Source organism: Lottia gigantea, assembly GCF_000327385.1.
Source record: "Lottia gigantea unplaced genomic scaffold LOTGIsca_8, whole genome shotgun sequence".
In the NCBI taxonomy this organism is placed as follows: domain Eukaryota; kingdom Metazoa; phylum Mollusca; class Gastropoda; family Lottiidae; genus Lottia; species Lottia gigantea.
The window spans coordinates 251,100-265,751 of NW_008710662.1; the positions used below are offsets into that span (position 1 = coordinate 251,100).

Sequence of the window (14,652 nt, forward strand, 5' to 3'; positions counted from 1 at the left end):
CAAAGCATATAATTTAGGTAAAAACAAGAAACATAGCGTGACTAAAGAATTGGCTAACATAGCCAAAGATAAAAACATGGCTTTATAATTAGTTTTAGTAGTTGTGAAATATGTCGGAATAAAAGCCAACCAAAGTACAATGGTAGTGTAAACGCAAAAACTTATAAATTTAGATTCGTTGAAATTATCGGGTAATTTTCTAGTTTTTATGGCATGGAAAGTACAAAGTAAGACTAATAACATATTATATGTAAGGGAACATAGGAACCCAATCTCTGGTAGTTGACAGGTGATTTCAACATAGCGCTCTGCAAAACTTGGCATCTGAGCTACGGCTTTTGGATTATCCATAATAGTGAACGTCGTTACGATGATAAGCTGAAATGAAAAGAATATAATGTTAAGATAAATCATTCTTTTACAGAGATTATTTATACTAAAACGACCCAAGAGCATTGGTAAGAATATACATTCTAAAAAACACATTTCAAAGGCTAGTTTTGGTCAGAAATTTACCAAAAAGAGTAAAATTTTCTTGCAAATTACATCGCGTTGCTTGTCATCCAAATTGAATAAGTAACGACGTAAAACTCCACCATATTTGTAAGAATTATCACAAAGAGTTCATCGTTTTCCTTGCTTTAAGATCAATGAAGATGGAAAAAGATAATTCTCCATGGATGTAATGTTTGAAGGGAGATAACTCAAATACAGACAACCTTTCAGAACGATTGGGTTCCCCTTGGTTGAACGACAGGTTTAAGATATCAATGATAACAAAGTATGCCTAGGATCAATTTCTGTTATCTTTATCTTTCTGTCATTGAATTTCACGATGTTAAACAATTATACGCAATTTACCCATGATTTTCTAGTTTGAGGCTTTAAGAAAAATGGGCAGTCGTGGAGATTCAGTGAGTTCCGTTTGGATATCAACACAGATTGAAACAGGTCGGACGAATAGACATGTAAAAGGAGTCGTAAAGAAAGTAAACCGTTAATGAAACCTCAATAGCTACAAAAAAGTCACCACTGTCCAGTAAAATTTCCTTTCGCTTATGGCGTAGTCCGTCATGATCCTAAAACGAGGAAGTAACACCAAATTTCATTTACTGCAATGTCACTGGCAAAGAACCCAGGCCCGTAGCTGCAGGGAAGAAATATAGGTCTATAAAGAAATGCTTTACCTGTACAAGAATTGTTATAATAGCAAAACTCATCTGGTACTTCGACTCAATAAATGGCGGTCGAGCTTTTGACTTCTTTCCAGATGTAAATATTCTGTATATTCTGTTAGTCTTTATCAGTAGCGGTCCATAGGAAAATGAAAAACTTAGATGAAATCCCAGATCGGTGACGGTGCATGTAAAGTCCGTAGGATAAACTACGAAGAATGTAACGAATATACTAGAAAGGAACACTCCGACAAGTATCAAATACGACAACTCCCTACTGCTTGCTTTGATAAGTTTCTCTTGGTTGTTGAGAATGTAGAACACGGTAACCAAAATGGCTAACATAATGGTCACGATATCGAACGAGACGATCAACGCTCCAGTAAAGTCTTGAACTTTTACAATCGTGGGCTCAATATTCACACACGATTCCTTTGTTTCTTCATCTGGCCAAGTATAATTACCCTGTTTAGGACAGATATCACATTTAGCTAATCCTTCCCTCATAACTGTTCTCTCGTTATCTCGACACTTCTGACAGTACCAACAACAATGAGGTTGCGTCACTACTTGCTGGTACCCAGCTTCGCATGGGTCACTACACGTGGATTTGGGAAGATTGTTCTTTTCTAAGGTTAGTAATGGGTTCCATAGTATATTTTCGGGACTAAATGTGGTAAAATTCTTGACCTCGCTATCCCATAACCCAATAGGTCTCAGAACATACTCTCCATTAACCAACTGAAAATTCTGCAACTCATAAACGGCGACACCATCTCCCTCGGAATTGAAAGCCACTTTACCATGCTCGCCATTGAAAGTGACACTGCGCAAAGCCTCAACCAAATCCGAGCCATTAAAACACAATCTTGGTGAAGTAGACCCAGTTGGACATTCTGAGAGTGTCTTGTTCATGGCTAAAGCATACGCATAAACAGCGTCCATAACTAGAGAAACGGTAACCTCCTGTTTGTAATTGGGAACAAAATTCATTGTGTCATTACATGCTGCTGTATTACCGGTAGCATCAAATTTGCAGTTATTATGAGCTTCCACAAAGTGTTTTATCCATGGATTTTCTGGCGCGGACTTAACTGATAGATGCATAAATGAGTCGTCAAATCTTTTGACAGATGGTGAGTAAAACTTAATAGTTATAGCTCCCAATGCCGCCTTTTCGATTCCATCGTAGTCTTGAATATTTCTTCCCCATGCATCACTACCTATCCATGTAAAATCTCCAGAGGCGTTCATTCGATCAACGGCCTTCATCAGTGCCCTAGTTTGAGCCAAAGGAGCAAATATCACAACCGCTTTTGCTCTTGGAGCTTTCTTGAGAGACTTGATTATGTCATCATATTCATCGTCCGAGAAGGACTGTCTCATTTCTGTTGTCACTGCTAAACACGAACCAATATCATCAATCCTTTTCTTAACGGCCTGGAATCCCAATGTACCATAACTACCTTCAGCATATATAACTGATATATACTCCCATCCAAAGTGGGCCAGCACATCAACTATTACTTTAGCTTGGAGAACATCGGACGGAACGATTCGGGAAAAATAAGGGTATACATTTTTGTCGCTGAGTATGGGACTTGTGGACAGATAACTGAGAATGGGGACTCTGAATATTGACAGCATGTCTGCCATTTGTACAGAGTTCCTACTGCTCTCAGTGCCTATAACACCAACAACATCATAAGCAACTAGACCTTCGTCATCTTCACTTCTGGTTTTATTCGCTTCTTGAATAAAATGCAACGTACGAGCTAAAGCTGTGGTGTCCTTAGAACAATCATCCATTAACGTGTATCCCAACTTAATATTTGGTAGAAGCGTTGTTTTGTTGTTTATTTCGTCAATGGCAAAGATGGCTGCTTGCACTCTTTGGAATGATCCCACTTCTCGATATTGTGAGCTGCATATGTTGTAACGGTCATATCTGTGGATAGGAATAACGATTCCAATGTTAATATCTTCTAGTTGTTCAAACGCAAGTGGTAAACCGGGTAAATCCCGAATATGAGCAAACACCATCGGTAAACCAAATATCAGGATAACAAAATCCATGATTTACTTCAGTTTGTCTCATCCATCTGAAAAAACAGAAGAGGTAAACACATAATCCATAAATAGGTGGATTTTTGTGGATTGTTCTTCCGGACTATTGCTTTGCTATCGCCAGTTTAGCTGTCGCTTTACAGACATGTTTTTTGTCATGAACACTCAGTGCACAACTTACCACATTCAAGTGTACACCAAAACTAAACAATTTTCATTATCCCAAATCATTTTCTATGTTTAGGTCAATAATTAACAATGATCAAGAAATGCTGATCTAGATATTGATCATCAAAAGTGCTAAATGACACTCAGGATATTGGTTTTACATCAGAAGGCCGGTAATTCTGTCAACATTTAAAATAAATTAAGTCAAACTGTTCAAACACTATACATTGTGAAGAATACAATTTATGAGATTAGCTCCAATCAATGAAAATCTCGTTTTTATAACTGTAAATATCAAAGTATAATTTCCTGTGATATAATGAGGTTTGATCTATATCGAATATCATAATGGTTGAAAATAAAAAAGAATAATGTCAAGTTACGACTAATGTAAAATCGAAGTCGGATGTGATTAGCAAAAGCGAGAAATATATGGCATACAATGACATTTCCATTTTAGATACACAAACGCAAACAAATGCAAAAATATGCAATGAGACCAAAAACATCACGAATCTGACAAAAAAGGATTCGAAATTTCAAACCATATGTCCATATTATGTAAGGGCAACATTTCCGATACAAGCAAAACAACCTCCTACTACATTCTGTAAGAACATCAAATTGGTGGATCCATTTGTAAATGCCCCCACAAAAGTGATTTAGCGCAACTTAACAACAACAATGTTTTAGAAACGTACTGTTGTTGGGTCTGTTAGTTTGTGGTTCGGTCCCAGTGGAAAAACTGATAATAGAAAGCCGGCGTCCGACGCTGAAGAACGTGTCAACGCGCAAGCCAATGGAAAACACAACTAAAGTCCTGAATACACTGATTTTTTATGCAATATCTGTAGATTTTGCATTTGCCCCACCAATAGCCTCTATGACACTTATCTAAACTGCAAGAACATGTGCAGGTCTCAAACACGGATTTAATAGATTCCACGAAAACTGTTCACGGAGGCGCTGACAGTGGATTGAAAACTGGCGGAGGTTTTCCATACTTCACTATATTATTACATGTAAAGTACATCACGTACTCAAATAATAATAAACTGAAAACAATGTTAAGGATAACAATAACTATGAATAATGAACGATTATTTAACCAACTTGTCTCGTTCGTATCAATTTACAATTTAACAAATTAATATAATATAGTTTATATTAATATTATGTCATACATCCAAAAAGTGAAAGAAACTTATTCCTTCTTACCTGATTAAAACAACTTGGTTAAGAAGCCTTAAATGATTTGTTTATTGTGGTATCCGGGAAAGAAACTAGCCGTTATGTAACAATTTGGAATAAAAGAATCTGGAAGCGTGTTATTTTCAATATCATATCTAATTAACAGTATTGGTATATCATAAAGACCATTTATTATCTTTTCCAATTATCTTAATTGCGATTCTCTGATTAGAGTAATTTGTTACATGACGACATTTTGATTAAATGAAATTCTATATGTAAAGTTTTTAAAACCCTTCTAAAAAATCGTGGCAATTAGCCTTTACAATGACGTAAAGTACGACAAACTTTTCAAAAATTTTAATTCTCTATGCCGAATTTTTAGATTAGATGGTTGTAATCTGGTCTTAAGCACAAGTCTCTTTTGATATATCCAAATTATTTTGCACTTAAAGACTGTATGCACTTTGCAACATCCGAATATAGAAATATCAAAATATTATCATTAGCTTAGTTAATCCTTCGATGGTATTTAAAAAGATTCTTCAATATCATAATTAAAGGTCATACCACATTCCTATCTGACCATAATATATCATAGTAAAATGCTTACTTATGTGGAAGAAAATTTTCGACCTTCAGGATTCCAAAGCACAAGATAACATTAGGATTATCTACACGTTTTATGAAATTGTCTCATATTTATTTCATAAACAAGGAAATAAAGCACCAATCAGATTTAAAATCATTATTTAATAGATGAACATTATTAGAGCAAAAACGATATCATATAACATGAATGACACTGTTTTTTTAATTTCAAGTCATGGCTCGAAATCTGAATCCGACATAATTTGTTTTCAGACAAGCATACTTAACAACGAAACTCTTTAAATTCGCGAGAGCAAAAACTTTATCATATTGCTTAAAAGTCACTGATTGTTATATCATGTAATGGCTCGATGTAATCCTACGACACAAAACACCTGATATCACCCAGTACTGGATTTGTTAATTCGATCGGAATTAAGCTGTAGCATACTTTGATCCTATTTTATAGCTTCACTTGTGGAAATCACGTTGATGTGAGGTGTCTATTTGAATTTTCTGTTGTGTCATTTGTGAGAATGACGTTAATGAAAGGTTTCTACGTAGATTTTCTGTAGTGTCAAATGCAAGATTCACGTTGATGAAAGGTTTCTATCTAGACTTTCTGTAGTGTCACAATGTAAGACTCAAAATGATGAAACGTTTCTATCTAGACTTTCTATAGCGTAACTAGTAAGACTCACGTTGATGAAAGCTGTTTACCTATACTTTCTGTAGCGTCACTTATGAGAATCATGTTGATGAAAGGCGTCTGCCAAGACAATGTAAAGTTCAATATTCTTTATATTTTTTTCAATCTATTTTAAAATAATCATTATGTTGACAATAATCATGTCCCTATTAAAATGAATCACAATAAAAATTGATATTTTATCGAAAACTAATACTATGTTCGATAATGTCTCGAAATATTTTTATATAAATTCTAAGTCATAAAGTTTGCGTTGGTGATACCAAATTAAAATAGTATTTTAAAAGTTCAAGCCATATATGGGTCAATTTGGGATTATGTTTTTAAGCGATATTTTTTTTCTCCAATTAATCACGATTTCTCACTTTAAATTCTAATGTCATAGGCCCTCTGTGGTACCAGCTGTATACCCAGATTGTTCGAAATCAAAATGGAAGTTAGTCAATACGACTGTCCTAGCACTACGGATTTCTCCCGGGCTTATTAACCTAATCAGGAGGGGAGTAATGCTTAATTCTCCATCTTACTTACTCATGATATACTTCCTCATGTGAAATGTTAATTAGCTGCTACCAAAGTTTCGCCAAAATGTTGTTTTGGATTTTGGGATTCGTTTTGCTGTTCGGATCGTTCGGACTAGGATTAAGACGTCTCGACATACTACATCAATAATACATAGTACAAATTATTGAAAACAAATCGCATATGGCAAAGAGTCGTATCCTAAGACCATACAAAAACAAAGGTAAAACCATTATTACAGAAGAAGACCATTCATCATTTTGTTTCCATGCAAAAAAGTGCCAATTTTTCAAATTTTTAAATAGTCGTTTCAGAAAGAATTCAAAGCAAAATGAACAAACCATAATAATTTATTCAAAATACCATTGAAGTATGCTTCTGTAAAGCATATGATCTGCTGATTATTCAATAATATTGAAGTTCAACAGTAACAACAAGAAGCAGTCACCAAATATGCCGTTTTGAGACGTAAAAGACGTAAAATACTCACCGTAAATGTTTGATACGAAGAATACACTTGGTTTCCTTCAGGCCACAAAATTAAGGTTGGGAAACTCATCGTCGGCTATTTATACCTAAAAAATGGTATAAAAATAATAATTACTAGGCAAATACTCAGCATTTGCATGAATTTATTTATTCAACGATACTTAAGAATATTTAAAATATTGAAGAACCATTTCCAAGGGATTTTTGTCGAGAGGAAAATCTATACGATATTTCATACCTGTGAAGAAAAAAAATAACGTAACGTGAGAATGAGATGAAATGTTGGTTTTTAATCAAATAAAAATATCTAGATCTACTTCAGTGTGGTTTTATTTAAATAATGCACTCTGAGCATGGGCATTACATGGTTCTTAAAGTATCGATTTTACTATTAAAAAACTAATTTTTGGCCATTTGCATTGTAGGTGTACAACTTAAACAACCTATCTAGCAATAGTATTTGCATTAACTGCGGGCCATACCTTGAGGAGCGGAAGTGAGCTGATCGACATAAAACAGTTTCAAAGGAAACTATATTGATGTAACTGTAAGTGAAGAGGTGTTTCAACGGAAATGTTAGTAAGTTCTATGAGAATGACTCTGTTTTAGAAATAGTGTAACCACATCGTTATCTTTATAAAAAATAAAACACGATCTAATATAGGAATTTTAATCAATATATTCTCACTATATATATTATTTGAAATACGAGTTTCAGCAATATTACGTTCTCACGCTCCTGTATGTATTTAATGCACAATGAAATGGTAAGAATAATAAGGACAAAGGTCAAGATCGTTCAACACGATACGGATATTCAAACCTCTGCAAAAGTTGATCTACATTGTGAAAATCACATAAGCTTCGACAGATTTGGGGAAATTTGTAGATGTTTGAATTTTTTCAAAATAAATTCATTTAGATTTTTTGTTTATCAAGCTACGATATAACTAAAATATATATGGTTTATTAATATTTAAAATGATGTAATATATTCCTTTATCATTATCGTTATCCAATTTATTCCTTTATCATTATCGTTATCCAATTTTTAGAATAAAAATAAAAATTCGCAAGGCATCCCATCTGATCCATTGCAGTCGAAATGATCGTAACGTTCATATACCGACTCAAAGCAATCAACTGATTTCAATGTCGAGAAGATCCGATTATGGTAAGAAGTAGAACATAATTACTGGCAAAATTGACAGTCAATGACAGCAAGTGCGTTTTTCAGTTTTCGTTGAACCAAGGTCGATTTAGTCCATCGATTTGTTATCCAGTTGATTTCAGATTCTACCAGTCTCAAGGTCGACCCGAGACAACAACAAGTCGTTTTTAGTACCCTATCATGGTTTTCAAGTCATTTTCAGAGAGTTTCTGTTTTGTTCTGTAATTACTTCGATAATATTATTTTTTGTAGATGGTATTGTCTGGAATTTATGTACTGCTCTCTATTTTAGTTTCGTGCAATTTATTATTGGTATGTTCCATCAGAATATTTTTGAAACACAGATTCCATTCGCCGATACCACGTTAAATATCTAGTTAGCCAAATAACTATGTAATTGTGTATATAGAAATTAATTTAAAAATAAAAACCTGAATGGCATTGTACACTATAATAATTAGGAATACTGGAAATATATTGATCTACTTTTTGTTAAATTACAAGAACAATATTGTCCACATTCTTGGCGATTTACTGTTAAAAAGATCAATTAAATTAACATTAATTCGATGGAAACAATACAAGATATATTTACTCTCAAATTAAACAAAGATACATTTCTAACGTACTCTTAGAAAGAAACGAGTCGTGACCAACTCGATGACTGGGATGCATGATTCAACAGTGACATTGGATTTGAAGTAATTTGAACAGAAAGGAAAGATTCAGGGAAAGATTTAGTTTGAATTTCAAAGTTTTCCCCATAATGAAAATTCCCGAAGTATCTTGAAAATATTGGAAAGTGATGTAACTATATCGCTCTACAATTGATGTATTGGGCACTATTTTAACAGTGATTTTTTTTATTAATTTTGTACATATTGACCTTCATGTTGATTCTAACTTAAAACTCCAGCAAATATAAAGTTCAAGCTTATCCCCAAAACAGGCATATCACGTATCACTGACTTGGTAACGCAGTCGCAATTACGAATTATAAACTATAGCGTTATTTGATCTAAATGTATGTTTGTAATGGCATGAATGTTGCAATTCATTATTTCGTCGAATTCAGGATTACGGATAAACCGTTTACTAATACTTGTGTTTCCTGCTGAGTCAAGCGCAACATTTCGTTAAAATGCAGAAATGATAAGGCTCTAATAAGAAACGCTTCCGGAGTTGCATTTCCCACTGAGAAGTTATAACTAAGTTCATGAAAAAAAAGGTTATTCTCTCTATTGAGATTAATGTAACTATCTAAATCCACGTTTCAATATTAATATGAATTAAATTAGGAGACAGCTGATACCCAAAGATCAAAGACTTAATACTCCCTCGTATCAATAAAACAAATACGTTTTTAAAAACCATTATTATTATGTAGTTATAGATCGAAGGTTTAAAAAATTCCATGTTTTTTTTTAAGGAAGCTGTATTACATACAACAAGAAAGGGTTTCAAGTGACTGAGGGACAATCGGAATATAGTATAAGGTTTAAGTCAAGTAAGAGGCTAAAATAATCATAGCCTTACGTCAATCTCTTGATATTTTATCTGAAGAGATGAGCTTAAAAAGGTTAAAGAGCCTGAAAAGGTTGAAAGACGATTCCAATCGTTCGAATGTGGAATGTTATCACTTTTCCAATAAAAAGTCAATAATGATTGCCTTACCTGATGCTGACCATGCGTCATCCGCGAAATGATAACCCAATTTAACCGACGCAGAATTTACTATATATCAAATAAATTATGAATGATCACTACGTATATAGATTTATTAATGAAGAGAACAACAGATTTACGACACTTCAACAAAATGGGTTAGTTGAAAAGTATCCGTATTCAAATACTTAAATACTCTTAAGGCCAGGCCAAACTAAATTTTTGTTTTCTTGATACTGTTAGCTATTACTATCGTGCCCTTTGGCTAATCCTGAATTAAGTTTTGATGTGGATTTATAGTAATATAGTGTGATGATAATCGAAAACCGAATCTGCCCCCCGATGTCTTTTTAAAAAAAGCCTAACTCTTGATACATGAAGCCAAATGGTAGGTTGTGTATATTCATTATCTTGAAGTACATTTTTCACCCTAACATCCTAGTGTAAATGAATGAATATATATTTGGAAAAAGACTGCATTGCCCATTCTTTAAGCAAACCGAAGACAAAAAGTAGGGTTGGGTAGCCAGAAATTTCAAGGCACCGACTTTTGGCGGCTACGTTTGGTCTTTCTTTGTCTTGATTTTACAATTTGTATTTATTTGTATTATAAAAGGATTAGGCATGGTACGGATGCTGTCGAGGGGTCTTGACATAATTTTGAATTCCTGCGTTGTCTTTTAACGGAAGAAGGTCTCCACTAGTGTAGAATGTAAAATTGTGTTATTCACTTGAAGTGTAAGAGAAATATAAAAATACAATATATTTATGAATTTAATAACTCGTATTGTTTTGATTATACTAATCACCTAGTTGTTACCAGGAAATATTTGAAGGTGATATTTGTTCAGCTCTTCTTAGTAACTGTCCTTACTTCTGTATACGAGTTAAGCTTAAAGTGTTACAATCTTGTAATTATAATTCTAGAAAGAAATGTTGACCATGCTTTTTGGTACATCGTCCGTATTCTTGTAGCTAATGCGCAATCTACCACAGAATAAAATTCAAACCATTTAGATACGGGCAGGATTTTAAGGAGTAGAGGTGGAGAATACCTAATATATACGGACAACGTTATTTATTTTTAAATTGACTTATCACAAGTCACTGATTACAAGAAATGCACGAATATTGTTCCAAACGCTTCAAAGAATATATACCTGAATTGGTCATGAACAAACCAGGATTTGAAACAAAAATTAATGCATGATTTCCGATCTTGATTAGCGGAAAAAAACTTAATCATCCGGAGGCTTATTAAATATTTCGATATTTAGATTTGCATCCGCTTCATCGCTTTGTTTTAATGAAGGTTGTGAGACAATATAGAAGATGGTAATCACAAAATAATTCTAAAATATACTAAACTTACCTTTGCCGACATCTTCCATCGGAAATTTGTAAAAGATATTCGTTTGAGATTTAATCTAAATTCTTGATAACGAGATGATAATGTTGTTATTGTCCAGATAAAACAACTGAGACAAAATCAATGAATCTGTTCCTTTAAGACTAATCTTGATCATTTGTTATCTAATCTAAATTAGAAAATGTTATAAAAAGAAAAACGTCCTTTTCTTGCAAATTTGTCTTGCTTTGGAAGAAGATTTTATATCTTTTAAATTATTTTAAATTATTTTGTATCAGATAATTGGATTGGTTTGTCGTTTTTTCAGATTTTGATTATACTTTGATACTATTAGTGACCATTATTATACAAGTGCTTATATTATGGATCTTTAGGTTTGTCTTTTCATTGAAAGTCCACGTCTGTCAATCTTAAGACAAATACATTAGGAATGTTTTACAGTTTAGACTATTATTCAACCTGCAAGATGTTGATGTTACTTGTGTTTCTTGTGTACGGTATTAACTGTGATATACCCCATCCAAGCGATCTACCAACAGTGTTATATTCTCAAAAAGGCGATTTGAATATTGGAATCATTGTACCAATGCATTACTCTTCTTCTACCTCCATGTGCAGTCCGAACATCCGTGGTTTAACCAACTTCCAGAAAGCGGAAGCCATGGCATTCGCAGTAAAGGAGATCAACGACCGTAATGATATTCTACCAAATACAACCCTTGGATTCTATATGCTAGATGATTGTGCCAAAGACACAACTGCAATGGCAAGAGCACTCCACTTTACCCAAACTAACAGCGGGAGACATGATGAAGACCATCTTCAAGCTTACAATGTAGTGGGAGTTATTGGTGCTGAAAGTAGTAGAAATTCCGTTCAAATAGCGGATTTGTTGTCACTCTTTCAAATTCCTGTCATCAGCTATATTTCAACAAGTCCTGCATTGAGTGACAAGGATACATATCCATATTTCTCCAGAATTGTACCATCCGATTCACTTCAAATGTCCGTTCTAATGGACATCATTATAAAATTCGACTGGAATTACGTTTCAGTAGTATATGAAGACGGTAGCTATGGGTATGGAGCTTACAAGGTGTTTGATACACTCATGGACCAGAACAAAAAGTGCATCGCCGTAGCAAAAGTATTCAAGAAAAGGGTTCCAGATGAAGATGTTGATGAGATCATTAATGGACTGATATCCAAATCTAGAGCTCGGATTGTTATCCTTATAGTCACTACCCCCGATGTTAAAAGAATCTTTCAGTCCGTAACGAGGTTAAACCGTGAGGGCTATTTCACTTGGCTCGGTACAGATGGATGGAGTTTCAAGAGCTTAACTGGTTACGAAAAGTACATGCAAGGTTCATTACTGGTTGGATTTTACGGCACGTATGTTGAGCGATTTGATCAGTACATGAAGTACCTTACTCCCAAGAATTCGACTCATAATCCATGGTTCAAAGAATTCTTTGAAAAGAGACTAGGTTGTACATATGGTGAAAATTCAAGCTGTAATTTTGACGAAAATCTACTGGAAGGCTATCTTCCGAGTGTCTTAAGTGGTTTCGCAATGGATGCCGTGTACGCTTTTGCTCGAGGACTGCACAACATGATACAAAACTGTCGACAAACCGAGAAGAGGAAATGTGTCACAGGACATCATTTGCTACAGTATGTTAGAGACTTATCTTTCGAAGGCGAACACGGTTTGGTATCATTTGACAAAAATGGCGACGGTAGTGTAACGTATTCAGTCAAAACATTGCGGAAAGAAAATGCAGGCTACTCTCAGGAAACGATTGGATTGTGGGATACGTTTTCAAGATCTTTCATTAAATTAGAAGCAAGTAGAATTACTTGGAAGTCAGAAAATAATGAGTACGGAACACTCCCACCTATCTCGGAATGTAGTGAGTTCTGCAAACCGGGTTTCCAAGCGGTTAAAACCAAACCCCAGTGTTGTTGGTACTGTAAACCATGTCGAGTAAACGAACGCTCTCTAGAGATGAACAAGTCTATGACATGTGTTGTGTGTCCCAAGTTTTATTGGCCAGATGATACCAAGACTAGCTGTAAAGTCATCCCAGTAACTGATCTATCCTACAGCCAGATTCTGGGAACAGTTTTGACGCTTATTGTCACCATTTTATGTATCGTTATCATTGCCTTACTATCCCTGTCTGTGAAGAATAGAAAAACTATAGTACATCAAAACAGAATTTTAACATATTTCATTATAATAGCAAACCTGGTATCGTGTGGAAGTATAATTGCCTTTGTTGTTCCACCATCTTTGTTTTCTTGCTCTTTGATTCAATTTGCTTTCCCAATGAACTTTGCCATTAACTATTGTCCATTCCTGGTGAAGACCTATGGTATCTTTGAAATGATTAAGAACAACAATGGTCAGAGTGGACCAGAATCTGGTAGAGTTGTACCAATGTTTGTTTTGCTGTTATTGGTTCAGGTAACTATGTTTATTACGTTAACTAGAACGCATAACATTTTTACAAAGTCAAATTTGCGTCAACGCTATAGTTTTAGAAACTACACTTTTTAGACTGCCTAATTATTATGCTATAAGTCAAATAGACTTTGCTTAGGAATTTGATATCCTATCAGTTTGTTTTGGTGAAGAGTCTTATGACAAAAATATGCAATTTCTTTTACATATTTAGACTCTCCAAAAGTGAATCGGGTGTTCTAGAGGGGCAAGCCCCGGTTCGCTTCTGCACCCAGCACGTAACTTATTATAGTGCATATTAGATAATTCAGATTCAGTTTCATTTTCTGTTGGCTTGAACACCGGCGTGTGAAAGGGTAGCTGATATTTTGCTATATCAGATTATAAATATGCGGAAAACTAGATTGGACACCTTGCACTCCGTCTAGAAGCCAAATATAATAATGATGAACACATTTATCGATAAATTTCAGGTGATTATCGTAATCGTGACGTCATCAATTAATCCACCGTCCTATGAAACAACCATGCCTGATATTTATGAAGAATATGTTGAGTCAGCCTGTAAATTAGATGAAGTCGGATTCATGGCGTCTTTGTCTTATAACTTAATCCTTTTGTTTATCTGTATCTATTTTACTGTACGATCTAAGAATGTCGATGCAAGCTTAGTTCGAGATAGCAAGTTCAATAATATTCTGGTTTATCTAAGCACCGTGTTTTGGCTGGGTTTCGTTGTTTCTTATTTCACCACAACAAAATTGGTAATCCAATCTATCATATTATGTATCATGATGCTTGCTAATTCGGCTATGTTCGTTGGATTGTTGTTTATTCCTAGAATACTGGAAAGATATTTTCCACATGAAGGTTAAAGGGACAGACAGGCCATTTTTTCACCAATCATACTTTAGTCTCAGAAACGGGAAATTTAGCTAAGCCAGTCCATTATAGTGTTCAAAGCTCACCGTCGAAATTTAAGCCTGGAAAAAAATGCGATTGAATGTAAAAATGACGACTCGTCAAGTTAAGGCTTTGATATACTAAACATGACCAGACCAAAGG

The 14,652-nt window shown here is 34.4% G+C and overlaps 2 protein-coding genes across 2 annotated transcripts; one reads left to right on the forward strand and one right to left on the reverse strand.

Moving 5' to 3' along the window:
* LOTGIDRAFT_71752 (hypothetical protein) lies at positions 1 to 3,158 on the reverse strand (the record flags this gene model as incomplete). The annotated part of the gene is made up of 2 exons (XM_009066787.1): positions 1 to 378; positions 1,125 to 3,158. Coding segments are annotated over 2 exons (2,412 nt in total), but the record flags the coding sequence as incomplete, so codon positions are not given.
* An 8,431-nt stretch (positions 3,159 to 11,589) lies between these two features.
* Positions 11,590 to 14,462, forward strand: LOTGIDRAFT_108603 (hypothetical protein; the record flags this gene model as incomplete). Its single annotated transcript, XM_009066811.1, has 2 exons — positions 11,590 to 13,660; positions 14,134 to 14,462. 2 exons carry the CDS (start codon positions 11,590 to 11,592, stop codon positions 14,460 to 14,462), a joined length of 2,400 nt encoding a protein of 799 aa, XP_009065059.1.
* Between the last annotated feature and the right edge of the window lie 190 nt (positions 14,463 to 14,652).